Source organism: Peromyscus leucopus, chromosome 6 (assembly GCF_004664715.2).
Source record: "Peromyscus leucopus breed LL Stock chromosome 6, UCI_PerLeu_2.1, whole genome shotgun sequence".
Taxonomy (NCBI): Eukaryota; Metazoa; Chordata; class Mammalia; order Rodentia; family Cricetidae; genus Peromyscus; species Peromyscus leucopus.
The window spans coordinates 109021646-109048057 of record NC_051068.1 but is presented as its reverse complement, the minus strand read 5'-3'; the positions used below and the strand labels follow the sequence as shown (position 1 = coordinate 109048057).

At 43.7% G+C, this 26412-nt stretch overlaps 1 protein-coding gene across 2 annotated transcripts in view; it reads right to left on the bottom strand.

The window, feature by feature from the left end:
• Ppp3ca (protein phosphatase 3 catalytic subunit alpha) overlaps positions 1-25642 on the bottom strand; it is a 290863-nt gene extending 265221 nt beyond the window's left edge. For both annotated transcript variants that reach the window (XM_028857473.2, XM_028857476.2), the window contains exon 1: positions 24856-25642. In XM_028857473.2, coding sequence (XP_028713306.1) covers positions 24856-24913 — 58 coding nt within the window. In that variant the 5' untranslated portion in view covers positions 24914-25642. The remainder of the gene's footprint in view (positions 1-24855) is intronic.
• Between the last annotated feature and the right edge of the window lie 770 nt (positions 25643-26412).

The window sequence follows — 26412 nt, the reverse complement described above, 5'->3', positions numbered from 1 at the left end:
ACAGTCCTACTTATGAAAGAAAAACAGAGTTCATTAAATGGCTGTCACATCTATGTAAGACTCTGAGACTAGCCTTAAAACATAAAGACCAGGTGCTAAGAACCCCATTTTCAAGTCTCATGAATTCCTTCCAGCACCTTGCTGTATTCCCTTGCTTCCCATGACTACTCTGGGAGTGATAAGTTTGTCTGAGAGGTTCACTACCCCTGTGTCCCTAACCTGTTTCATCTCCTAGCAATGTTCTTTCTTCTATGCATTCAAACAAGGCTATCACTTGACAGCAGCCCAGATCTGTCAAAGAAAACTACAACGAGGAAAATAAATACATAAGTTAGCTAACAGGACAAGGCTGTAACTCCAGCACTCAGGGGTATAAACAGAGGCTCAAGAGTTCAGTGGCAGCTTTGGTTACATCAGATACCCTGTCCTTAAAAACAAACAAACAAATAAATAATAAGTAAATACAAGGGTAGAATAACGGATATAAGTTTATGAGCTATTTTCAGTAATTGTGCCAAATCTTTACAAATCTTTAGAGTTGTGTCTTGGTACTCAAGGTGGACTGGTTCCCAGATCTTGAGGGCACCAAATTCTGCAGGCGTTCACCTTCTTAATAAAAAATGGGCTGGTGCTTCTATGTAACTCATGCACATCCTTCCATATACTCTGAATCATCTCAAATGATTAAGCAGATTATGTAAAATACTGAAAACACTGAATAGTTAAACTGTATTGTTTGAAGAACAATTATAAAATGAAAAAGTAAAGAAGCCTATACCTATGGAATACTTACTGCATGTTTGTGGCCCAAAATATACAATGAAACTTAATTGTCAAAATGATACTACCAAGAAGTGTGACCTTAGGGAGATGATCAGGTCATGAGGTTAGCATAGTCATGACTGGAATTAGTTTTGTTATATTCCTGACCCAGTGGTGCTCAGCTGCAAAATCCACACAATATTCGGTTGCACTGAGCCATCCCTGTGTGAAGGGCCCCCTCAACTGACCTCAACCGCACTGATACCATGATCATGGTTGTGTCCAGACGACAGTCTGAGATGCCTGATTAGAGCAGATTAAGGCACACTGTAACTGGCTTTGCAGAACAGGAAACTGAGACTCAAGAAGGCTAAATAATTTCCTGAGCATTTGCAATGAGTAGGATTCAAAGTCAGGGCCATGTCCTTTGTCCTTTCTCCTCCAGGTATTCTGTCACTTTATCCACCGACATTTACCTGTGAGAATCAGAGTCACTCACTAGGTGTAGCACTCTGCCTGGGGGAGTGAGTGAATCACACAACAATAATTGTGTTCACTGAACTTTTCATACAGGAAGTGAACTATATCTTAAAATAACAATATTTTAAATGAAAACATAAGTTTACCTCACACAAAGAATAGGTAAAAGTAGATTATCAGCCTTCCTATGGTAAAAACCACAAATTCATCACCAGATTCCTTTTACCTGACCACCTCAGACTACCTTATATTCTCTAGTATAAGATTCTCATTCCTGTGGTTTAAAATGACTGCAAAAACTTCAGCCATCACATCTGTGTTCCTGGAAGCCAGGTTAAAGCCATCAGGGCAAGAAATAGCCTTTTAAGGATATGCCCCAGGTCTAACACTCAACAGTTCCACCTCCTTACACTAGCTAGAACTCAACCTCGAGGCTGACCTGATTACACAGCAGACATGGAAATATGTTGTGCCTTTTGGCTGGGGGGTCAACATTCTAAGCTCAAAATGAGTTTCAGTAGTACTATTACAGAATTAAAGAATGAATATTTAAAAGTAACACCATGGGTATGCATAGGAATCTGCATGTGTTTCCTAATTCATTCATATTTTCCATCTTTCAAAGAAACTTGAGGTAATGGGACTGATAGACCCAGTGTAATTTCTTAAGAACAATGTATTACTCCATTGGATTTTTCTCATTACAGGCAAAAATCAAATGCTGTAGATGGGGCTTTTCACTTGGGAGAATCGCTTTCAAACTGTATCATGAAGAACCAACATTTATTAGACAAAATTACCAACCTTGCTCCAGAGTTAGATCACAGGGGACTATATCAGGTGATTACTAAGGTAAGTTTCTATCAACGAGGGTGTCCCTAAGTTTAAAGAGGTATTTGTCACCTAAAGTATGGGAAGATCATGAGTAAATACCAAAATGGAGAACACAAGAAAAAAATGTTGCCAAGAAATTAGATATAAAAGCTGCTTCAACTATTAAAGTCATCGAGGCCCTCGTATGCATATAGTTTCCCAGCTGGTCTCAAGCACATCCTTGTTAAGTCAGCGTCCGAAGACAGTACCATGAAATTTATGCATCTGTAGCTTGAGCATGGGCAGGCATTCTAGGACCCTGCTACATCCTCCAAGTTAGGCTAATTCCCTAGGGGTCAGTCTTCAAAGATAAAGCAGAAAAAAAAGTAAGACCATCAAACTATGGACCCGAACAGGTAGATTTCACAAAAGTTTTGCGGGAAGCTGGGGGGAGGGGGAATGATTTTCATACAACTGAACAAATGTCCTGAAAATTCTCTATTTCTCCCTAATGTTCATCACCCCGTGATGTTCACCCCATCTCCCCCTCCATCTCCTCTCTTTCAAAAACATTCCCAACTTACCAAAACCTTCGCAACTGTCAATTTAACAAAGCCAAATTGACATCTGAAAGCATAACATGTGTTGTTGTGTATGTAGCAGACATAGGTGCACATGTGCATACACACACACACACACACACACACACACACACACACACACACACCTAAAAGCAGTAATGCAATTTCCAGCAACTGCATCCATAATCAAAATAGTGTTCAAACCTCTGTGTTTGTTTTTAACCCCATAGTCAGGATTCACTGTTTTCAATACAAATATTAAGTCCACTGGAAGCTGAAGATAAGGTTATAGAACGTGAGGTGATAACTGATTGGGCAATTCTCACTTCTCTGCATTCATTAATCATTCCATACAGTTTTCTATACTTCAAAATAGTCCTGACTGATAAGGCAACCATTCAATTAAATGTTTAATGTCTTTTAAATCAGAAGTACATGAAACACAGGAGAGAAGACTTCTTTAAAGGCAAGCTCATGGAGCTAATGTCTGGTAAATTAATGTTTGTCAGCAAATCATTTCTCTTTTTCAGAAATAATCCAAACTGATAAATGAAACCGTGTGTGTGTGTGTGTGTGTGTGTGTGTGTGTGTGTGTGTGTGTTATGTGTGTGTTTATGTGTGTATGTGTGTGTAGAGGAGGGTGTATATACACATCATGTATGTATGTGCATTTGAGATCAGAAGATGATCTTGGGTGAGATTCCTCAGGCAGCACCAAGCATCTTTTTTTTTTTTAAAGGAGGGGTCTTCACTGGGCTAGGGCTTGTCAGTTAGTCTAGGCTAGCAAGCAAGCCTTGCTTGCCACCTGCCCCTGCCTCCACAGCACAGATTACAACTACACACTACCACGCCAACTTCCTAAATGTGGGTTTCTGCTGATCACACTCAGACCCTGACTGAGCTAACCCTTAAATCTGCAACTGGTTTAAAAGACCAGAAAGTTCTCTGAAACACCGTTATTATTTAAAAGGGGGAAGAACTGAGAGAGGTGAAGAGATGAAGAGGCAGAACGTACTAAAACACAACTTTTCTCAAAGATGTCATCATGGCATCCAATGCTTTTATGCTGATTTAGAAAATAAAGTCAATAAAGATAAAAGGAGAGTGGAATTTATCTTAGTTTGGGCTGTCTGCCCTGATACCATGGAAAGCTACAAATTAGTGGACATAACCAGTTTAGAGTTGACTCCCACTCACATGCACGTCCTTAATTCCAACTAAGTTCTAGAACCCCAAGTCCTATAAGCTAGTCTTTTACAAGAGTATCCAAAAGTTTCATACCACACATCAGGCTACTAAACTCAAGAAACCAAAACATATTCTTTTACAACTTGTTATGGTTGATGCCAATGTCCCTCATAAGCTCCTAGAATTGAATACCTAGTTCCCAACTGTCTGTCCTTATTTTGGAAGGTTATGCAACTTTGGGGATGTAGAGCCTAAATCATGGAAGAAGGTCACTAGGGGAGGGTCTCCGGAGGTTTTAACCACCCCTGACTGCAGTCTAGTACTCTACTTGCTGGCCCAGCGGTGATGTATGTATTTCTACCATATGCTCCCATCACTGGGGGCTGGCCCCGCTGCCATGCCTTCTCCTGCAGTATGGACTAAACTGAAAGTCAAATCTGCCGGTCCTCCTTTAAGATGTTTCTGGTATTTGGCCACAGTGATAGGCAACGTACTAATACACACCCAAATCATCCCTTGTGAATGTGTCAGATGACAGAAAAATTGACAGCAGTTCCTAACAGGAGTTGATCGCTGTAAGCAGGGAGCATGTTAAAGGAGAAAAAGAAAATCTCAAATGACTTCAGAAGTTGGAGTTCAGAAGGTTAACAAGCCAAAAACAAATAAATAATAATCATTAACGCTAGGAACAATTAAGGTATCAAACCTATGTCATAGAAACCATTCATAATTAATACTCATGCCCAGCCTTGTTGTGTATCTCTTATGTTCAAGAAGCAGGCTTTTCCCAACTGCTGCTTCCAGTTTCTATGTGAGACAGCAGAGAGGAGGCAGCATTCCCTGTAAGGCACCGAAACTATACCAATTGAAACACAATTGTTTGCTTATTTATTTCTATGCAGTCAAAATAATATGTGATTAAGGAAAATTGTATTTTGAAACAGATTATCATAACCACAAAATGCCCTGAGTGGAATACTCAGATGGACTCCCGCTAAAACAGTAAGTCTGAACCATTGGTGGGTATTCTAACATGGAAAAACCCTGGCTGGCTATATACCTAACAATGGTACAGCACCACAGAAGTGAGAGGAAGAACACTCTCGTGTGCATGACTGTTTATCTTTGTTCACATGACAAGGAAGGGTTTCTGATTAGTATTATTTCTGGTCAAATGACTCATCACAATACAATAGTGATTTGTGCTTTTACATGCACCAATGATCTATGTGACCCAAAACTGTGCCTCAGTTCTCTTACCTATAATTTATAGATGATACAAATGAACTCCATGACAGCAGATTTTCTTATTTTCAATGTATCTCTAACCGTAACATAGAAATAGGGTATAGTATAACGAATTTAAGAAAATATGCTGATACCATTGGGAGAAATGGCAATGGTTTGGGGGTGTTTTGGTTTTTTTGGGGGGGGGTTGTTTGTTTGTTTGTTTTTGGTTTGTTTGTTTTAGTTTTTGGGTTTGTTTTTTTTTTTTTTTTTTTTTTCAAGACAAGAATTTCTTTGTGTAGCCCAGGCTGTCTTGGAATTGGCTCTGTAGACCAGGCTGGCCTCAAAAGTGTTCTTTTTAAAGACAAGGTTCAGAAACCACACACATTTATATAAAGAAACAAACACAAGGCCAATTCAGCACTGGGTGTTACCTTAGAATGCATTGTTGTATCAATAAACAAGCAAAGCAATTCTTGCCCTGAGGCTTCAAAATATTTACAGAGACCAAAACACCCATCAGATGACAACAAATTCCACCTTCTAGGTGGCGGTGCACTTTTGGTTTTTTAATTTTCATCTTAGGACCAAGAAGCAGGATTCATCTGTCGTCATCTGTCATGAAAGGGGAGGTCCGTGTCAGTACACCGAGAACTAGTGAGGTGGCCTCTAACGTGGCAGTACTAGAAGGAAAACAGCTTCTGTACCAAGGGAGAGTCAAACACAAGGGAGGAAAGAGAATTTCACACAGAAACAAGACAGAACTGCAGAGGCAAAAGGCAGCACTTAGGGCCTTAAGAAAGGCGTTTCCACAGCAGTGCTCTGAAGAAAGAGGAAAAACAAGCCGGCCACAAGGTGGCTGTCGCAAGAGAGGATGTCTCAACTAAGAAGACCATGTAGGGTCCCACCCCCTCACACACACACACACACACACACACACACACACACACACACACACACACACGCAAAGGGCTGGCCTTTTCCCTACACCCATATTAAGACTGAAACAGTCCTCATTCATTTGTCCTTCAGTATTTCGGCCCCAGAACCTTGTCAAATGAGCTCTGTTGAACATACTTAGGCTTTCTGGTTAAATGTTAAGTAAATAATAGTCACTCTCTTCACAGCACATTTTTCTGTGCCAGCAAAAGCATGCCTAATCATGCCCATAAAAAAAAAAAAAAAAGACACCATAGTTAATGCCAAAATGCATGCAAATAGCTACTGCTATAATCTGAATTATGTCTCCCTGAAACTTATATGTAAGAATCTTCACCTTCAAGGTAATTACAAGAGAGGACACATGTGGTATCAGCCCCAGACAGACCCCTCATTTTTCTACCATGTGTTAACTCAGAGAGAAAGGCAGTTCCTGGACAGACTCCAAACACTGGATCCATAGCCACCTGGACTAACTCAGAAGACCTCAAGAGAAAGACTGTCTCAGAAGACCCTCATAAGAAAGTGAGAGAGTGGGAAAAATTTCACAATTCAAGGCAATGTAAAATAATTCATTTTTATGTAAAATAGATAAAATTTTGAGAAGCAATTTAGGCCCCAAAGACAAGATTATAGAATATAGGGCTATTGTAAATTAATGAACCAATATGCATTAAGCATGAGTGATTGTTCTTAGCCCAGAGTCCGTACTCTCATGTCATGATTTCATCTGAATTTTATTAATCAACGAGCAAATCAAGACTGACAACAGAGATATAACCACTTTTCTAGAAAACTATGTCTTTTATCCATTTACTCCGCATGTCATGCCTCAAGCTCCAGCTCTGCTATGGAGGGGAACATGAGCCCCATTGCCAACGTCTGTGCATTGGATAACATGATGTCTGGGGGCTGCTTTAAACTTCTTCCTCAAGGGAAAAAAAGAAATAGAAGGAATATAGGAAATGGTCATCACTCTGCAGCACAGGTCCAGCAAGCCACCTGCCTAACCCTTTAGCCTCCATAGCACTGGAAATTCTTCAAAGCAGGGTTCAGCTCTGGCTTTGGACCCCAGCTTCATTGGTCACTGGTCTTGTAGCCATGAACAAGCTCTGTAACTTCTTTGACGGGGTTTGCATCTGTCCCACCTCAAAAAAGCTACCTCGGGAATAAAGAGAAATGGTACTTGGGAAATACCTGACATCAAATCAGTCAAGGCATCAACTAAACTTGAATCCAATGGAGTCTAGTTCACATCAATGACAGTAAGGGAAGGGCAAACTGAAAGGGAAATGGACAGTCCCTGAAGACGGTGCACTGTCAGCACCATAATCCCACCACATCCATTCTCTCTCCCCAGGTTCAAAACAAGACTCTTGGACATAGCAACAAGTTGCACTCTGAACTTCCCAGAATTCTATGCCCTGGGATACAAGCATAAAAAGGCTGTCTGTGGTCACATGACAACGCGCAGGCTGGGTGGACAAGACAACACAGCCACAGCCACGCTGTGTCTACAAGTGACACATTCTCCTCCCACTCCCTCTCCTGACTTGACAAAATCCATGAGTAGCCGAGGAGAACAGTAATACAGACCAAACAATCAAAAGCAAAAGTCACTTCTGGAACTCTCTCCACAGGACAGAAGTTCAGATAAGAACAGATGGTACCATTATCATCTGTAGCATAATTACATAATCATTTTAAAATATACATTAGCGTTGATAATTCCATCACTGTGGAACTAAATCACATCATTCACCAAACCTCACAGTTGGAAACCTTGAGAAGCACAAAATTTTACCCTACACTAAGCTGCTCAGCCTACGAGCAAAAGGGAAAATATCAGTAAAAATAACACTGAGGCAGAGCACACCCCAGAAATCCATCAATGAGAGCCTGCCTCAGCTACATATGTCCAGTGGCTGGGGATGCGGCTGGAGGGTAAGAACACTTGCCTAGCATGCATGTGGCCCCAAGTTGAATCAAAAGCAGGGAACAACGTTTCCCACACCCAGAGTTACTCATCATGAAGCCAGGAAAAGTAAGAGAGGCCCGGTAAGAAACTGGAGATATTTGAATGTAGAGACCTGAGGATCTGGCAGGGAGTGTGTACATCTTCTCTTATACCTGTAACTTGGAACCATTTCAACCATGGGATTGCTCAACTACTTTAACCATGGGATTTCACAACATCAGTCAAAGTAGCTTCGGCTAAATCAGAAATGTTTATCAGTGGGGCACTCAAGAAACAAATTTCTCCAACTACCTGCTTTGGATGAAGCATTAGAATTCCGGACCATCACCATCACCCTTTTCTTCAAGAAGTGTTAAATATTCAGTTTAAAAGTACAACGGTGGTTGCCCTTGTCACAGAATCCTAAAAGTAGTAAATGAAATTTTCTGATCTCAAAACAGTTCACATTTGCATCTAAAAATGCTACAATGAAACCACATGACTCCCTCCTCAGAATGTTTCATGTGACTCCTCCTTGAAGTGGCTTTCGCTTTGGCTACGTGTGGCTTCCTCTCTTTGCTTTAGTGACAGAAACACAGGCAGGACGCTAAGAGAGCAAAGCCCCTGCAGTGGATGCCAGCAGCGTGCAATAACCAGCTCTAGATTCACTGTTCAGTTTTCAGCAACAGGAAAGACTCCGGATCCAATAAAAATGTCACCTCAGAGTATCTCCTAGCAAGCAACACCTTCGTGTTTGGACTCAGTAAATCCTAGTTTAAGACTCCAATCCTGTTATTCATGAGCTTCAGTTATCTCTAAAATGAAGACAAATACACTGCCCATCTTACCCCACCCCACCCCCAAACACACACTCAAAGTGAATTACAACACCAACAGAACTTTATATAAAAACAAGTCCCCCTCTGAGGGTGTAGGTCAGTTAAAAGAGTGTTTGCTTAGCATGCAGGAAGCCCTAGGATTCATCCCCAGAACTGTATAAACCAGGCACACTGATTTGTGCCCGAAATGCTATCACTAGGAAAAAAGACAGGAAAAAAAATCAGAAGTTTAAGGTCATTCTCAACTACATAGCCAGTTAGAGACATGCCTAGGCTACCAGAGACCCTGTTTCAGGTCTGAAGAGTTGAGTACTCTATTTTTGCAGAGGACTCATGTTCAGTTCCTAGCACCCACAATGGGGGCTCACAACTGCTTGGAAATCTAGCACTAAGGGATCCAATCTCCGTTCAGGCCTCCAGAAGCACCTGCATTCATGTACACATATCAACAAATACACACACATAACTGTTTAAAATGAGACCCTGTCTCAAAATAAACTCATTCATAAAGTCTATTTTCACTCAAAAAGAAATTGTGTATTTTCTCTTCAAATTAGTGTCACTATGATGAAAACTCAGGGTTTGTAGCCACGATTGCTGGAGCCATTGCTGAATCAACACTCATTCAAGGACCCACTCACTGCAGTGAGTGTACAAGGTACTTGGGAATAAGACCACCCTCCTGAAAGACAGACTTCAAATGGCATCAATGATTTGAGAACCAAAGTTCAGAAACCATAAAGTCATTCCATGTGTCACTAGTTTACTCTGAGCAAGAACCTGTGAAGAAACAATGTAGCCTACAAACTAATCAAGTGTTCTCTCCCAAAGTAAAAGTTAAATAGTGTACTGCATAATACTCGCCAATGAGAAACAATCTCCAGTCATTGTTCCTGAAAGATGCATTTCCCGCTCTCTGGAATTATAATAATGTGAAGAATGAAGTCACTGGACTTGATGTGTGTGTGTGGAGGGGTACGTGCCCACATGAGCAGATGAGCATGCACACGTATGCACGTCTGTACATATTCATGTGGAAACCAGAGATCAACGTTCAGATGTCTTCCTCAGTCACTATCCACTTGATGTTTTGAAACGAGATCTCTCACCAAACGCAGAGCTCATCCATTCAGCTGGACTGTCTCTGAAGTCCCGTCCAATGTGGGGCTCCATACACCTCACTACATCGAGAGTGTACCTGGGGGCCGGAGCTGAGAGCCGAGTCCTCCTGTTTCTGCAGCAGGTACTCTACCAACTGAGCCGTCTCCCTAGAAATTGTTTTGAGTATCTTTTCAAAGTTTCGATAAGAAAAAGCTACCAATTAGGTAAAGGAAATTCCTAGAGCACTGAAGACCCAAGCACCTCCATTTTTTTTCTCTTTTTCACTTTTGTAAATTGTTGTTTTCCTTTTTTTTCCCTCTCTTTTTTTCAAACAGAACCTATAAGATTCTACTTAGCACATTCCCATTTTTTCCAATATTATATGTACAGAACCTAAAATAGGAATCTGAGAATGTGTTTTCTGTGAAAATGAATTTGCCAGGTTTAGGTAAATTCTCAGACAAATCTACTGAGACATGAATTAGAACAAAAATATTAAATGAATAATCAAATTCATAATAAAATGAAAAATTAAACATCAAATTAATTAATTAAAGTAGTTTAGCAAGATTAAATCCAGCTGAGTTGTTAAATGTTATGCTTAGAATTATACAGAAATTACAAAGGCTGCAGCAAAGGAGGCCTAGCTGGCTTATACATTTATCACATGAAGATTCTGTGAAGATAGGGTGAGAAGATAAAACGAGGTTATTACACAACATAACACCACTTGGAGTATATTAACTGCAGGTACAATATTGAGAAAAATGCCAATATCATCATTTCTGTGATATTGATGCATATACATATATGAATAGCTCCTTCAATTTGATTTTTTTAAAAAAGGCAAAATTATATTCCAGGCATGACACTAACCATCTGGGAGGGGGAGTGTGTAGATAAACCCTGAAAAGTTGCAGTGGAGGAGGAGAGAATGTTGTTTTTTTGCAAACACTGGTGATACACTGTGTTGCATACACCTGTGATACACTATGTGCATAAAAGGCAGACAGCACACAGCTGTGTCTAAGAGGTTCAGACTTTTAAAGAGAAAAGCTCATTGGTATCCATGGAAGGTCTAGATTGGATTTGAAAATTTAGTTCAACATCAGGACCTGATGGCTCAGAGCTGTAATCCTAGCTGAGGCAGGAGGATGGCATTTTCAAAGCCAGCATGGGTAACTTGGTGAGACAAAATGGTCTAGGGCTGCAACTCAGTTACAGAACCCAATTCCCAGTGCCACAGTGATTATGTTTTAATTAAAGGTAGGTTAGTATGTTTTAGTCAACTTTTATCATACAGAACGCACACATTGTCAACACATTCATCTCTCTGTAGTCAGGGACTGACACTTTCATGAGGTGGTGACATGATTTCAATACAAGTAGCATGTGCTTAATAAATATTTTCAGACTTCATATATTCATAGGGATCAAGTGTATGAATTTCTACATACGAGTAAAACAAAGATGAATGAATAGTGAGGAGTAGTGTTACATCTCAGTTGGTACAGTGCTTGTCTGGCACTCATGAAGCCATGGGTTCAGTCCCCAACATAAACAGGGCATGGTAGAGCAAGCCCCTGCACTAGGGACAGAGAAGGACCAAACCTCAAAGCCATCTTCAGCTACACATCAAGTTTAAGGCTAGCCTGAGCTACATGCCCCTGTATAACCTGTTCATTTAAAAAAATGCATTCCAGAGATAATGTGAGAAAATTAATGTACAGGAGGCAGTAACAGTGGAGACCAGTATTAGAAGGTTGTTACAACAGGATAGAAACATTTCAAAGGTCTGAACTGAGTGACATGTTTAATTGGCCGGATGGATAGTGGCAACCTCACCAGGCCAGGAAACACCGAACAGATTCCCCACTTTATTTGCACCACACCCATACATAGCAACTGTCGTAGGGCTTGAGAAATCGTTCCAGAGGGAAAAAACAGGTTGTAAATATAGATGTGCTAGTCATCAGTCTCCAGGCAATCATCAGCCCTATGACTTGGAGGAAACAAGACTGCCCAGAAGGATGAGGGAAGAGACACAAGAACATCAACATGCAGGACTCAGTCAAGAGGAGCCTCAAACAAAACAGAATAACTCCATGGAGCAAAAAGCCCATCTACTCAAAGGGAACAGAACCTGAACACTCGAGAACCTTCGGTGACCAATGTAAACTGTCTCTGCACAAAGGTAGAGGCCCCCAAACCATCAGGAGAAATGGTGGGCAGGAAATAAGGAAATGCATACCTAATGCAAAGCCAGGCTTGGCGTTTCTGCCTATAATTTTCCCCCTTGTCCCAACCTTGCAAACTTAGCATCATCACTTCTTTCAAGAAGACAAATGAATTCAACATGGGTACATGGCTTCCTGCCACGGACATGCCGCGACATATAGAGAATGCAGGGCTCAAATCCAGATGTATCCAGAGGTGAACTAATGTGTCTCCCAAGTCCTGATACTGCCTCTTCACTACAAGTGTTTGGGGAGGTTGGGGATGGTAAGGTAGGCAGCCTCTTAGACATCTCACAAGAGTCGTTTGTTTGTTTGTTTGTTTGTTTGTTTGTTTGTTTGTTTGTTTGAAGATGGAGTCTCACTGTCTGGCTCTGGCTTTCCTGGAACTCTATGTAAACCAGGTTAGCTTCAAACTCACAGGAATCTGCTTGCCTCTCTCTCCCAAGCATGGGGATTAAAAACATACACTACTACCTCTGGCTAAGAATCAGTCTCTGTCTCTCTGTCTCTGTCTCTATTTCTGTCTCTGTCTCTCTGTATCTATCTATCTATCTATCTATCTATCTATCTATCATCTATCTATCTATCTATCTCTTAAATAGCTGAACTAGTTGATTTTTAAAATCAGCCCTGTCTTCAATAGCCCACAGTTATGTTTTATCACGCAGGACTCATGACTTAGAATAGCTACAGAATTCCAAGTACAAACTCCCATCACTTGCAGTTCCTTTGAAATCCCTCTACTCTGAGGTAACAGGGCCACAGGGATGGTGAGTGGTCAGGAGTACTGCTCTTGCAGAGGACCCAGGTTCAGTTCCCAGAACCAACATCAAATAGCTCAAATTGTGACAACTAATTGTGTACAGCTCCTTCTCAGGAGATCCTAAGCCTCTGGCCTCCTTGGGCACCTGTATGCACATAAGTGCGCGCGTGCGCGCGTACACACACACACACACACACACACACTGAAGGACATATAATTTAAAATAAAATAAGCTTGGTGTCACTTCAAACAGCCAAGAAACTGAGATAGGTTACTTTTCTTTTTGCTAAAAATAGAATTGCAGCCTTTGAACAGAGTCAATCACTCTCGATTCTGTGCTCCCACGGTGTGGGGCATCTTCTGCTAGGAGAGTAATTACAACTACTCTGTCATGTAAAACTGATTTTTGTCTCCTACACTGGACATTAACCATCACAAACTGCCTAGTTTAAGCTGGGCCCCAGAACATAGTATAAAGCCACTTTGGGTGGCATTTAAGTCTGAAGCCTACAAAGCCAAAATGGATGGATTCAATCAAACACATTTTGATAAGTGACCAATGCCCACTTTATACTCACCAGGTTAAGCCTGGTTATCTACCACAGGAAATGTATCCTAGTGGAATGGGGGAAAGGCAGTCTAGGACGCTGAACGAAATTTATAAAAGGTGGGTTCCTGAGGCACGAGATATTTTCCTGGGCATCAGTAACTACCAAAGTACAGAAAATTTAGTCAGTTCACTAAATTATGTTATAATGCCATGTCAGAAAATTTTATTTCAAAACATCAATTTTCTCTTAAACATATAACTAACCAAAGAAGTCCATACAAAGTAGCTGCTGAGACATGTAGTGAAGACATAACTTTGTAAGGAACTTTGAAATGTCCCCAGAAGCCCCCACCTCATGCCCCAAGCTCTGCTCTCTTGCTCTCAAAGGAGTATCTTCCCATTGCAGGTCCAAGACATACCTTCCTTTCTGATGACCAGACCTGACCGGCCCTTGCCCAGAGTACTAGCACGATGGCACGTGGAGGCTAATGAGTGGTCATCCAACATGTTCAGAGAAATACAAGCATAGTTTCCAGGAACACTACTAGAATACATCACAATTTGAAGCAAGATCAAGCAGGCTGCAGGCTAGGTGCCTTGCCCACCACCATTCATAGTGCACAGCTGTGGCTCCATCGCTTCCGGTCAGGACACAGGAGAGAGCACCCTCTCATGGGGAACCGTGAATCCACTTGTGAAACACTTACAAATGTTTGTACATTGTTATCAGTAATTAATACTTCGGAGCAGAGTTAACACAGCAACATTCTCTGATACCACAGCTGCAGGCCCATGGCTGACTTCAAATCTCAGTGAAACGTATTATCAAATCACATTTAATCCATCGGGGTAATGAAATTGAATGGTCTTCGAAGCTGTTTATCCACAGCCCTTCAGTTGGGCACAGTGGCTCTGGTCAAGTGGGATGCTAATCTGCCACTGTGGAGTGCTGTGAGATTAATGAAGGAATGTGCCTACTCATATCACCAAGCTGCTGTGCTATCGAAACCATCCTTGTCGCTTTCCTGCATTATGAATGGAAGGCTATAGAAAGTCACTGGTGAGGCACAAATACTTTCTAGGTTCAGGGATGTTCCTACTTATAGGGATTAAGTGTTAGACATCCTAAAGCTGCAAGGGACTGGGAGAAGATAAAAGGAATTTCAAAGCTTAGAGTATCATGACAGTGGCAATCCTTATTCCGTCAAAGGACACGGCATGGTGGACAGAGCCTATCTGTGAGAAGTTCCTGAGCCTCAGGCAGCTTACAGGTCAGCAGAGAGGCACAGGAGAGCCACAAACCACAATGAGAGAACCCAGCTCAAAGTGTTGCTGTACCATGACAGCAGGTCAGCCATGATCAACCTTTGTTAACGCCTCCATTTTCAAGGATTCCAATAACCTGACTTGGATTTAAAGGATGACGGATAATATACAGAATGACCTAGAAACTACCCAGCTAGAGACCTTAGGAACAAGGGTGCTGATTTACTATGGAATGAACTCTCTCAGAGAAAACAGATAAAGCACATTCTTTGGAACACAACAGATTCAGTTTTAGAGAAATGAGACAGCAGACGGGAGAAAGCATTTCTTGCAGGCCGAGATGTCTGGGAAAGCAGGAGGAGTGAGTAAGAGGCCTGACGAAGCCGGGAGATCCCTCTCCCTCGATCCGTGCCTGAGATGGCAATGTTCCCATCCATCAGGAAGGCTGGACAGGGGTTCCACATTAGCAGTGGCTTTAGCTAAAATTCAGCTGCATATTCTACCACAAGACTCTGTTTTGTCAGACCTAGACCCAGACCTGAATTAGACTAAGAGATTAAAAAAAAATAAAGGTAGGGCTCTGAGACAGATGGAAAGCTGGATTCCCAAGGTTACCCCTATTTTTAAAAATCTCAAAATTCAAACAACTCTTTAGTATACTACGTGTTCACATTTTACACTCAAAACAGGTCATAACTATTTGTTCTAAAACACCAAAATAATCTATTCTGGTGTTAAATGTCCCTAACCTGGTTAATTTTTTTTTTCAATTTGTGACCTAAATTCCTGATGCTGCCAAACACTGGCTCATCTGAGTATGTGTGATCTCATACTCAAAGAAGTAACCTCAGACCCGAGCCCTTGGTTAAAGCACAACCCAGCTTTTCCTCAATCAGAATTCGAAATCTTGGAGATCCTGGCACAGCTGCAAAGCCTTTCGTCGTCACAGGACTCGCTTTTTCACCATGCCCTAAGTTTTACACAAAGCCAAACACAAAAAGGATTCTGACCAGAAGTGAAAGCAACGAAGATTCCTTTCCTGTTGGCGAATACAGAAAATCATAATTTAATAATATTTTGCACAAGCCACTGGAGTTGCCCCACATCTTCAATGCCCTGAAATGAAACTATTTCTGTGTGGGGAAGACAGCGGACACTGGGCTGTCTGAGCCCATGTGCTAGCACAGAAAGAAAGTGGAGCATGGAGAACCCAAGCCGACCTGCTTGAAGAAGGTACACAAGCCAGAGTGGGCTGGCTCAGGTTCCAAGCTCACCTGTGGAAAGGGCTTAGGGCAGACACCTCACTTACTAGGTCTCCTGAGCGGTGTGAATTCAATACCTGAGTGCTTCTAACACTGTTTAGGTACAGGAGAATTGGGTGCAGCCTCGATTATTCATATACTAGTCCCAAAAGTTTGTTATTGGTATTTTTGTACTCAGCCACTTCCTATCCAAATGCGTGATGTCTTTCTTACATCTGTTTTAATTTGTAAACTCACGGCTACAAACTTGCATTTGTACAGCGATGGATGTATGATCAAGGCCTCACAATTGCTCGTCACTTTCATCATTAACCTGAAAGAAATCACCACCAGCCATCAACCACTGAGGAAAATTAATGTATACACTTTCCCCTCCCCCAGTTCCCGGGACGCAGCCCAGTGCCTTGCCCATGGCTAGGCTAGTGATCCATCACTGAACAGCGTGCACAGCCTTCTGTGGACCTTTTAACTAACAGGGAGCCACGGAACTGAGGCTCACAAATCAAGAAATTATCAGATGTCTGTAAGCCAATCTGGACTTCAGTTGAAGGAAACTTCAAAATAGAACTCCACAACTTAAAAACTGAAATTCATCTCATAGTTTGTCTATTAATCCGTACACGTAACAATTATGGATCACCTTCCTATAGTGTAGCTGGCTTTCTAAAGCAAGACCCTCTCTCTAAATCAGTGGTTCTTCACCTTCCTAATAGTGTGACCCTTTAATACAGTTCCGCACGTTGTGGTGACCCCCACCCCCAAACATAAAATTATTTCCGTTGCTACTTCATAATTGTTAATTTGCTACTGTTATGAATTGTAATGTAAATACCTGTGTTTTCTGATGGTCTGAGGTAACCTCTGTGAAAGGACAGTTCACCCTCAAAGAGGTCGTGACCCGCAGCTTGAGAGCCACTGCTCTAGGGCTTTCCGCCTCCTGAGGAGGGGAGACAGACAACTCAACACACCGTGGCAGCAACCTGTTTCTAGCAAGGTGGTCAGTGCAGGAGTTGGGGTGAGTCCCTCAACTTCAGCTGACGGTGTCAGGAGAGGTGCAAGAGAGGAGTCCGAACTCAAGAACGAATGTCTTGAACTAAGTAACAACAAGTACTGTTGTGATCCCAAGAATCAGGCCCACCCCCGGAAAGCTAACACTAAATATATGCAACAAACCATCAAGGCTAGACTTCGTTTAAAAAAAAAAAAAAAAGTTTAAATTCCTTTGTAAAAAGCAGCACAAACGCTGATTCAGGTCCTGTCATTTTAAGAGAATGTATATTGCACTTTTAATTTAATCTGATAAAATGGCATTGCTTACACGATACTCAAAAACAAATGTCAACAGATGGCTCAAAGACCACTCAGTACAAATAAGGACGCAGCAGAGTCGGTGCCACGGTTTTTGAACTTCTCATGGCCCATACATCTTCCAGCTGGGTGGTGTCCAGTGGCGTTTCAAGGCCAGAGGATGACAGGAGGCTACGAGGGTAAGAATGGCACTTGTGAGTTACAAAAAAAAAAAAAAAAAAATGGCAGAAAATAGCAGTTTGAGATGTCCACAGAAAAGGGCTTTTTTTTTTCCTTTCAAAATTTATCAGGTCATTTTCTCTTGAAATCAAAGTCTGGACAACGACTGACACATTTAATCACCCAATAAATCCAGTATAAGATGAATAACGTATCTTCTCAATCATCAGAAATGATTGTTTTAAGAACAAATATTACAAAATAAAATGTTCGAGTTCAAGCGAAAGTTCAAGGTCAGATAAAAAAAAAAAAAATTAGCTTTGAAACTCATCAGACAAGGCCAATTCAAATGTCCAAACAAGAAAAGCGCCCTCAGCACAGCTGTGCCTCCGCCTTCTCATCCTCCAGTCCTGAGTGGGCTGAAGAAGGAGCCTTCCCGTCACCGTGCATAACCGTTTACAAGGAGTCGGAACTTAAAAAAAAAAACACTCAAAACACACAGAATTTGCTTCTGTTTATGGCTTAGGATCACACGTGAAAACTCCACAGCGCTCAATCGTTAAACAAGTATTTACTGAGAACATAACAGGCAAAGCATTGTAGTAAACGCCACAGGTCTGCTGGACCAAACTTTCAAAACACAACTCTGAATACAAACATTGACCACCTTTATGCACTTCCAAATAGATGCAGCAACCTTAAGAAAGGTTTAGGATCCCACATGCTGCAACTTCCAAAGCATTTTGGTATTCCTCAGAAATAAATGCACATTTTGAATTAGAACTAGCAATTCTTTCCAAAGAACGTGGAGGAAGCACAGTTGCTGTGGAAAGTGAAGACTTCACAGCTCCCAGCAACTATTTTCTTAATTTACACACACATACACACACATACACAGACACACACAGACACACACAGACACACACAGACACACACACACACACACACACACACACACACACACACACACACGCTCCCAGGAGGCGGTGTGCCACCAATCAGAAGCAGCATCTAGAAATTTCGGATCCCTCCTCGCTTGCCTTCATCTTCTGCAGGCACATTCAACATTTCTAGCTGCAAGACACGGAACTTCACAGAAAATCATTCCCAAGTCTAAAAATCCAGCTGCTGTGTATTTTGCTATGAGGCCAGAGCACAGCTTAGGGAGTGTGAGGGAGAACACAGAGCCCCGTTCCTGTTCTGTTCACCCTGCAGCCCTGAGGCCCTTGCTATCAAGCGTAGCTATCAGCGAGCATGACCCAGCACAACGGAGGGGGACGATGCAACTGAGCACCCCTATTCCTTCCTGTGATGGTTTCAAAAATATCTACTTTAATTTCAAAAATGGAGTATTTTCATAATACTATTGCTACTTGCTTGGCGGGACTCTAATTTCTGCTACCCTAGTACAGGCTGGAAATGAATTTGAGACCCTAGCAGTATGAAGGGGTCCCCAAGTGGATGGTACATCAGACTTCAGCACTCTTCTGAATCCCTAATCAGGAAGGAGTATGTGCTTTCCCACAGACACAAAGTGAGCCTGGTAATTTCATACATGAGGCAGAAGTACCGCAAAATAAGACAAAACAAAATGCTGAAGCACTGAAAACAGACGTACTAAAGACTTAGCCTGCAAGGCCAAAATCCCATTTCAGGGCCCATGTCCCTCTCACCGGCTGACTACATCCAGTGATAGCACTCGTGATACTTTCCCCTGAAATTCCTCCGGAAATTAACATACTCATCAAGAACAGCAGTGTTGGCCAATGCCATCACCACTAATTCAGACAGAGACTTACAGCAGCAACTTCAAGATACAGTACTTTTCAGCATAGTATACTATTTCTAGCTCTGGTTACACACTTTAAAAGAAAGCCATGTTCATCAGTATTTCCTCAGTAAACCTCATGCCAAGATCAAACAAGATTATAACAGTTTCCCAAACACAGCAGCAGAGTGGTATATTTCTGCTAATACAGAAATAAAGCAAATATGTTTCTACACAGCTCGTGATTTAGTAAAGCAAATGGGAAAGAAAATGTAACAAGATCCTTGATCAAACAAAACAAGTGTCTACTCTCCAGCAAAAAGAGCCATTTTTTTTTTCCCACAGAAACCATTCGCCTACCTGCGTTCTAGCCTCACCTATACCATTTCAACTATTCTGTTTTCATTTCTTTGGTTATCTAGAAATGCCATTACAAGCTACTGCTGTAGGCCAGTAGCATTGTGGCTTTGAATATTCCCAACTGTGACCATTCTAGAGGGACCTGAAAACACATAACGTGTTGTCATTTGTACTTAGGTGCCAGCAGTGAGTAAATTACTGCTACCAAGGAAACACCCGCCTTCTTTATCCCACATGATGGAAGTGGTCTGTTAAGTTAGAAGACAGAACCTACAATTAGAGAAGAATTCAAGATCTCATCATAACCCTCTTAAATATCAAGTGATTTCTGTACCAGCAAATTGCTGAAACTCGGACACAATTATTTTTTAATGATCATAAAATGTACCGCTGAGTCACTCTTTGCCTACCTTCACAATTCCTAAAGTTCCAGCACATTCTCACAAAGCCTTCACAATGGTGAACTAGACTCACTAAAGGCTGGAATGGGAACAGCGCCATTCCCTGACAACAACACTCCAAATGGACTCTGTATTTGGCTTTATAATTAGTTTCAACTTTACTCAGTGGCACAAAAAGATAAGGGATACCATATGAGGACAACTGTCAAAGTTGACTGCAGGGCATCCAAGTCATACTTTTGAGTCTCTATAATTACCATTTTAAACAGGTCATGAAGAAGAAACTGATTCAAAATGGCATATTTTTACTGAACATCAATGTCAGCATAAATCTCATTAACTAGATTCTAAGGCAGCTAGGTTGTTACCTTTTCCTGGCTATCTTTAAATTACAGTGTCTATTAAGCAAGAATTTGTGTCTGTGCTTTTAAACAATAATAACAACAAACAACATTGCCCTTAGTTCTTCTAAAAGGTGATAACATTTAAAACCACTGGTCTTTCCCAAAATCTCAGTCTCCAACAAACTGTTTTGAGCACATTGAATTTGTGTTACATTTGCTTTTAAGAAATCCTGAAAGTAAATATTACTGAATACATTAGCCTAATTTATAATTAGCAGCATTCATTTTGTGTTCACTCAAGTATATCATCCATGTCAGAACTATGTCATTTCTGGTATTAGCTCTACTAGCAAATGCCTTTCTTAAGAGCCAGCGCTGACGTAAACTTTATCCACCAAATGTTGATGTTTAATGATAATGAATTTCAATTAATTATACTATACTCCAAAGGAAGGCCAGACAAATGAAACAAATGAACTGATGGCAAATTAATTTATTAGTTAATTAGTTACAATGTAAGTAAAATAAATTTGAAAAGAGTTCTTGACAGCCCCCAACAGTGTAATTTGCTACTTTGTTTCCATGTGCAAATACAATGGTCCTGAGTGAAGTATCGGATTCTTGTTTTCTTTTTAAATAGTCACAACATTATTTCTCAGCTGCAGATATTGATAGCAAGCAGTTGGCCATCACTGAGTAACAGTAATTACTTGACACTCTTGCTTGGATGATCTTAGATGTCTTCCCAGAATTTCTGTACTTGCACCTGATGAAGAGTTCAAAGGTGACAGAAGGCAGAACAGCTATCTCCCCAAAAGCAAAAGCAAACATCTGCAGAGGAGAACAGAGCACAACCTAGAGGACTCTTCCCAGGAATCTACCCTTTGACAGCCTGCCAGACTCTGAAATGTCTATTATTATAATCAGTTTGGGATAAGGTAAGAGGCCCATTATAAAATCTGTGAAGATGAGAAACGAATTGTCCAGAGCCAGAATACTGCCGTAAACTGGACATCACGGTGTGCTCTGCTCCACATACTTTTAACTGTCACAGAGCAAAACTTTACAGCCACACAGGAACGTTACAGAGAGGACAGAGGAAAGTGACCAGAAAGCAAAGCTGCAGTAACTTTTTGAGTAGACTGCAGAGGACCCAGAACACAGGGGTGGGGAAGAGAGCTAGTTACGTTATTGACTGCAGTCTTCTACTGATTACACTATTCAGTATCTTTAAGACATAATGTGAGCCAGGCCTGGGGAAACACTTCTGGAATCCCACTCTGAAGACTGCAGCAAGAGTTCCTTGAGTTTCGAGTAAGCCTTCAACCTATATACAGTCTTTCTCAAAATGAACAGTGGGTATGCTCCAAAAATATAAATAAGTAAATGGATCAAATTACACTGGTTCCTAACAAACAGCCTGCCAAAATGTTTTCTCTGAAACCTAACAACTTTGTATCTGTTTTTAAATTTAAGGACAGTCAAATAAACCAGAAGTAGATTTGCTAGTTGAGGTCATTTTTTTTCTGGAGGTAATCTAAGTGAATGCTGGTCATCCCTCCAGCCACTATTCCTCTTTCATTCTTGAAGTTGAAAGGTTCTGCACATGCTGTAGCAGATTCAACAAGCCTCAACACTACCACAGTTGACACTAAGGCTCAAAACTCAACCTACCTTTCTAAAGTTGCATTCTAGAAGCACAAATCAAGAGAGCTGTAGAAAGCTGCCATCATACACTATAAACAAAACCACAAGCACAGAGTCATTGTAAACAGCAATTTGTCATCCAGCAAAAGCCATATCATAGCAATAAAGATAACTGTAAAAAAGCCATGGCATGCCAAAGGATTGATCTGAATATATGTATCAAACAGAGCTACAGATGCACTTTATAAAAGGAAGCAAGGCCTCAAGAGCAAAGACAGCTCCTCAAAGATAAACCATTTCCTGTGTTAAGGAATGATTTCAAGAATGACAAATGACAGGAGGTTCTCAGAAAATCTGGAGTAAATCATGTTTCTGCCTAATACGTATTATGTATATTTTTAATATAAAAAATAATTCTATTATTTTTCCCAGTCAGCATACGTGTTGCTTTCTGCTTATTAAACGTGTATATAATATTCAAGGAGGATCAAAATGGATTATCATCTCAAAATACTAATCCTGAAAAATCTTATGAATGACAAAATGTTCACCAGAACCTTATGTCAGGACTTTGAAGCCAATGACATAAAATGTGCAAGAAGGCATAAAAGAACCTAAGCCATGGCAGTGTGCCCACCTTAAACTCAGGAGTCATCAATAATATTTTTCTATAAACAAAATCTTCCAGTAGGATCCCCATCAAAACAGGCAGGAAATTAACGTTTCCTATGTTGGATCTACAGCCCACATTTATAATTCACTTCTGCAAAAATACATAAATCGAAATTTTGGAGTGATGGGTGTGCCTACGTACTAATGGGAGAAGTCATGTATAATAACACAACACTGAAACGTTCGGCAAAAGAGCTATGAACAGGGTGAGCACTGGCTCTGCCGTATTAACTGATAAGCACATCAAGAATGGATGAGCAATTAGTTTAAGTTTATGACAATGTCAATCTAAATTCCCATTTGAAAAAGCCACATTTTGAGATTTAAAACACGGAATGTGACATTACGTGTACACAGTACTTTTTTTTCCACTACCAACACAAAGTATCATGTGAATTGTAAACTATTACCTTAATTGTTTAGAAAACAAGTTATCTTTTAATTGGAGTTACACCTAAATTTCACACAGTACACAGATATCGGTCATTCTCTGGTATTTTACTCAAAAGGTCTTAATTTTTAAGCCAACAGAAGCCTTTAATACAACACAGTTCTTTGGAATGGATTTGCATCGAGTGTTTACATAAGGATCCATGCCTGCAGAAAAGATAGTTCTGCCTCTGTAGCTCTATTTTTTTTTTTTTTTTGCAGATCTATCCCCTCTTTATTTTGACTATGAATCCTACTTTGAAGTAGGAATGATACCAATATAACCAAAAGGAGAGAAGATCTTTTATTCTCTCATAAAAGAGAACATAAAACACACACACAACTTTAAAAACCTAAAAACCGAGCAAATGTGAAAGACAGCAGGGATCCTTTCCTAAGACTCCAGAGACTATGTATCGACTATGTATCTTGGTCTTTGGGTGCCGGGTTACTTTCACCTAAGTGTTCCTGGAGCAAATGACTTGATTGCTTTGCACTCTAACTGAATGCTCTGGCTGCATAAGACACCATCTCTGTTCATATAACACACACACACACACACACACACACACACACACACACACACACACACACACACACACACCACACACACACACACCACTGCTTCCAGTTTCAGAGGCATACTCTGCACAGGCTGGTGCCCATCTTGGCTTTGCTCAGTACCCTGACCCCAAGAATAAGTGATACTATTTAATCCTTGCGGATCTTCGGTTCCTCCCCCATTCCATATTGTAATACAGTGAGGATGGTGGGATCCCTCCTCCGCAGGAGTATAGAAAGGGCAACCACGTTGTCCCCTTCCTCACCCCAAGCATCCCCAAGGCTTCTCCTAGCCAGCAACCGAGAGCCACCTCTGCCAGTTGTACACAATACATGTCATCCTTGGCAATAAGCGAATCAAATAGCCCGTTACCAAGGGGGTGTCAGGAGCCTGGGGGAAGGGATCAGGGTGAGCTTCCCACCCTAGAGGCGTGCACCAGCAGGGAACCCTTTAAGAGCAATGACAGGTCGGCGGCAGCCAGCCATGGGTGACAAGGGAGGTCGGCGGAGGACCGCCACCGCTCGCGTCGCTCCGGGCCTGCAGGGAAATCCCGGGGCGGTGGGGGTGGCTCGGGTCGTCCGCCGCCTGGCGCTGCCCCCACGCCGCCCCGCGGCCCCCCGCCCCCGCGGCGCGCGGCAGCCGGAGCTGGGCTCCCCCCACGCTCTCCCGCTCTCTCGCGAGTCCTGTGCAGGCCCTTCCCGCGGAGGGGGAGGGGGCGCCCCGGGAACTGCTGCAATGGAGCGCCTGGAGCACCGTGCCCGGGCGAGCCAGTCCGCGGCAAGCCACGGCCACATAAAAAATGCCCTATTAATTTTTTAAAAGCCATAAATCACCTCCCCTCCCTCTACAAAGAGCAAACCATAAACCCGATCCCATGCAAGCCCGCGAGCAGCCACCCACTTCCTATTTCTGTCACAGCAGCTACACCCTGCCAGCAGTCACCCCCCTCCCCGGGCGCCCCCTCCCGCCACCGCCACCCCCGCCACCGCCTCCCAGGCGCTCAGCCATTTGCCAACTGCTGCCCCCCGTCCACCAAAAAAAAAAAAAAAAAAAAAATGCCCCTATTGAGGCCGGGTGGGCGGTGTGGGGGCAGGGCGCGGCGGAGGAGGGGGATCGCCGCTTGCAGGAGATCCTAGAAGGTCCCCGGCGCGAGCTGGAGAGGGACAACCGGGGCGGGGGAGGGGCGGCCGGGCGCCTGCGGCACTCGGTGCACCCCGGGCCGCCGCGGCGCTGCGCTTACCTTTCACCACCCTGTCGGTTGTCGACAACTTGGGATCAATCGCCTTGGGCTCGGACATCTCCAGCCGCCGGGAGGGGGGGACAGCGACGCGCTGCTCGTCCCGTCCGACTGCACACCCCGACCGCACCGGCGGGCCAGACACTCAGCGCCGCCGCCGCCGCGCTGCAAACCGCTCGGCTGGAGCTCCGGGCTCTGGGCTGGCTCGAAAGTTACTGCCGGCTCCGCGCGTCCCTCCTCCGCCGCCGCCGCCTTCACTCCTCCTCCGCCGCCGCCAGCCCCGCCGCCTCGCTCCGGGCTGCGCGTGTGTGCTGGTTATTTATTTATTTTCTGAGCACGCCTCCCGGTTCTTCTTTTATTCTTGGGGACGGGGCGGGGGATGGGGAGGAGAAGCGCACGCGAGCACCCACCCCGGCACCGACACCGGGCGCCGCGCAATGGAGCCCCCACGCGCGCACACGGTCGGGATTAAGACCGATCACATGGGGAGGGCCGGGGGCGAGGGAGGAGAGGCAGGGCCGTGGATGTCAGCGCCGCCAGCCGCGCCTCGGCGTCCCGGTGGCGGAGAGGCGGCTGCCGCTGCGGCCGCCGCTGCTTCCCCACGCCGATTGTCGCCGGCCGCCGCCGGGGCCGCGGCCGCCGTGGACGTCCCGCCGCCGCGCTCGCCCGCGATCCTCCTCTGCCTCGCGGCGCCGCTGCTTCTCCACGCACAGGCAACAGCCGCTGAGCTTGGTGGACACAGTCCGGGGCACAACCTCGCCTCCGCCGCCGTGCCGGCCGCCGCCACCACCGCGCCCGCCTCCGCCTCCTCCCCTTCCTCCTCGCCGCCCCCGCCTCCAGCGCCCGGGCCACCTCCTCCTCGGGGCCCGCCCTCCGGCCCGCCCCCACGCCGTACTTTCACGAGCTCATAGGCTGCGGCGTGCGTCCCTCACCGCTAAGGCGGTGGTCTGCGCTGCCGCCCCGCCCCCGGCTCTGTTTTCTCCGGGGTGCCACACAGTCCCGCGGGCCTTGCAACCTCCACCGCCCAGTGGCTGCTCAGGTGTCACTGAGGTGGGCAGAGAGGAGGGAGGCTGGCCCGGGAGCACGGTCCCGGAGGAGCTGGGCTGCGGAGTGCCCCCGCGCCTGCCCGCCCCCTGGGTCCCGCACACACTCCCGGGTGTGTGACGGCGGCTGCGAGTGTGTGAGTGGCCCGCAGGAGTGAGATCGGAGACCCGGGAGGGAGGAAGGAGGAGCGACCGGAGCTCCGGGCCGCGGCGCAGCTGCTGTCGCTGCCGCAGCTGTCCAGGGAGGATCGCCAGGACGGCGACGCGTAAACAGCTTACCTTGGGGAGGCAGCTCTGCCTGGGCTAGGTGGACGCGGGTTACTGCTGGTGGGGTGGTTAGTACGCGTGCACAACTTCACGGGAAGAGGGCGAAAGTGTGTTTCGGGCGCTGCGGGACGCCGTGGCTGGTTATCCAAGGAGGATGGGGACGGACTGGAGTCTGCGACCCAGGCTATATGATCAGTGACCCAGGACGCCCTCGGGTCTCCTAGGAAATAAAAGGAGTCGGAAAAACTCA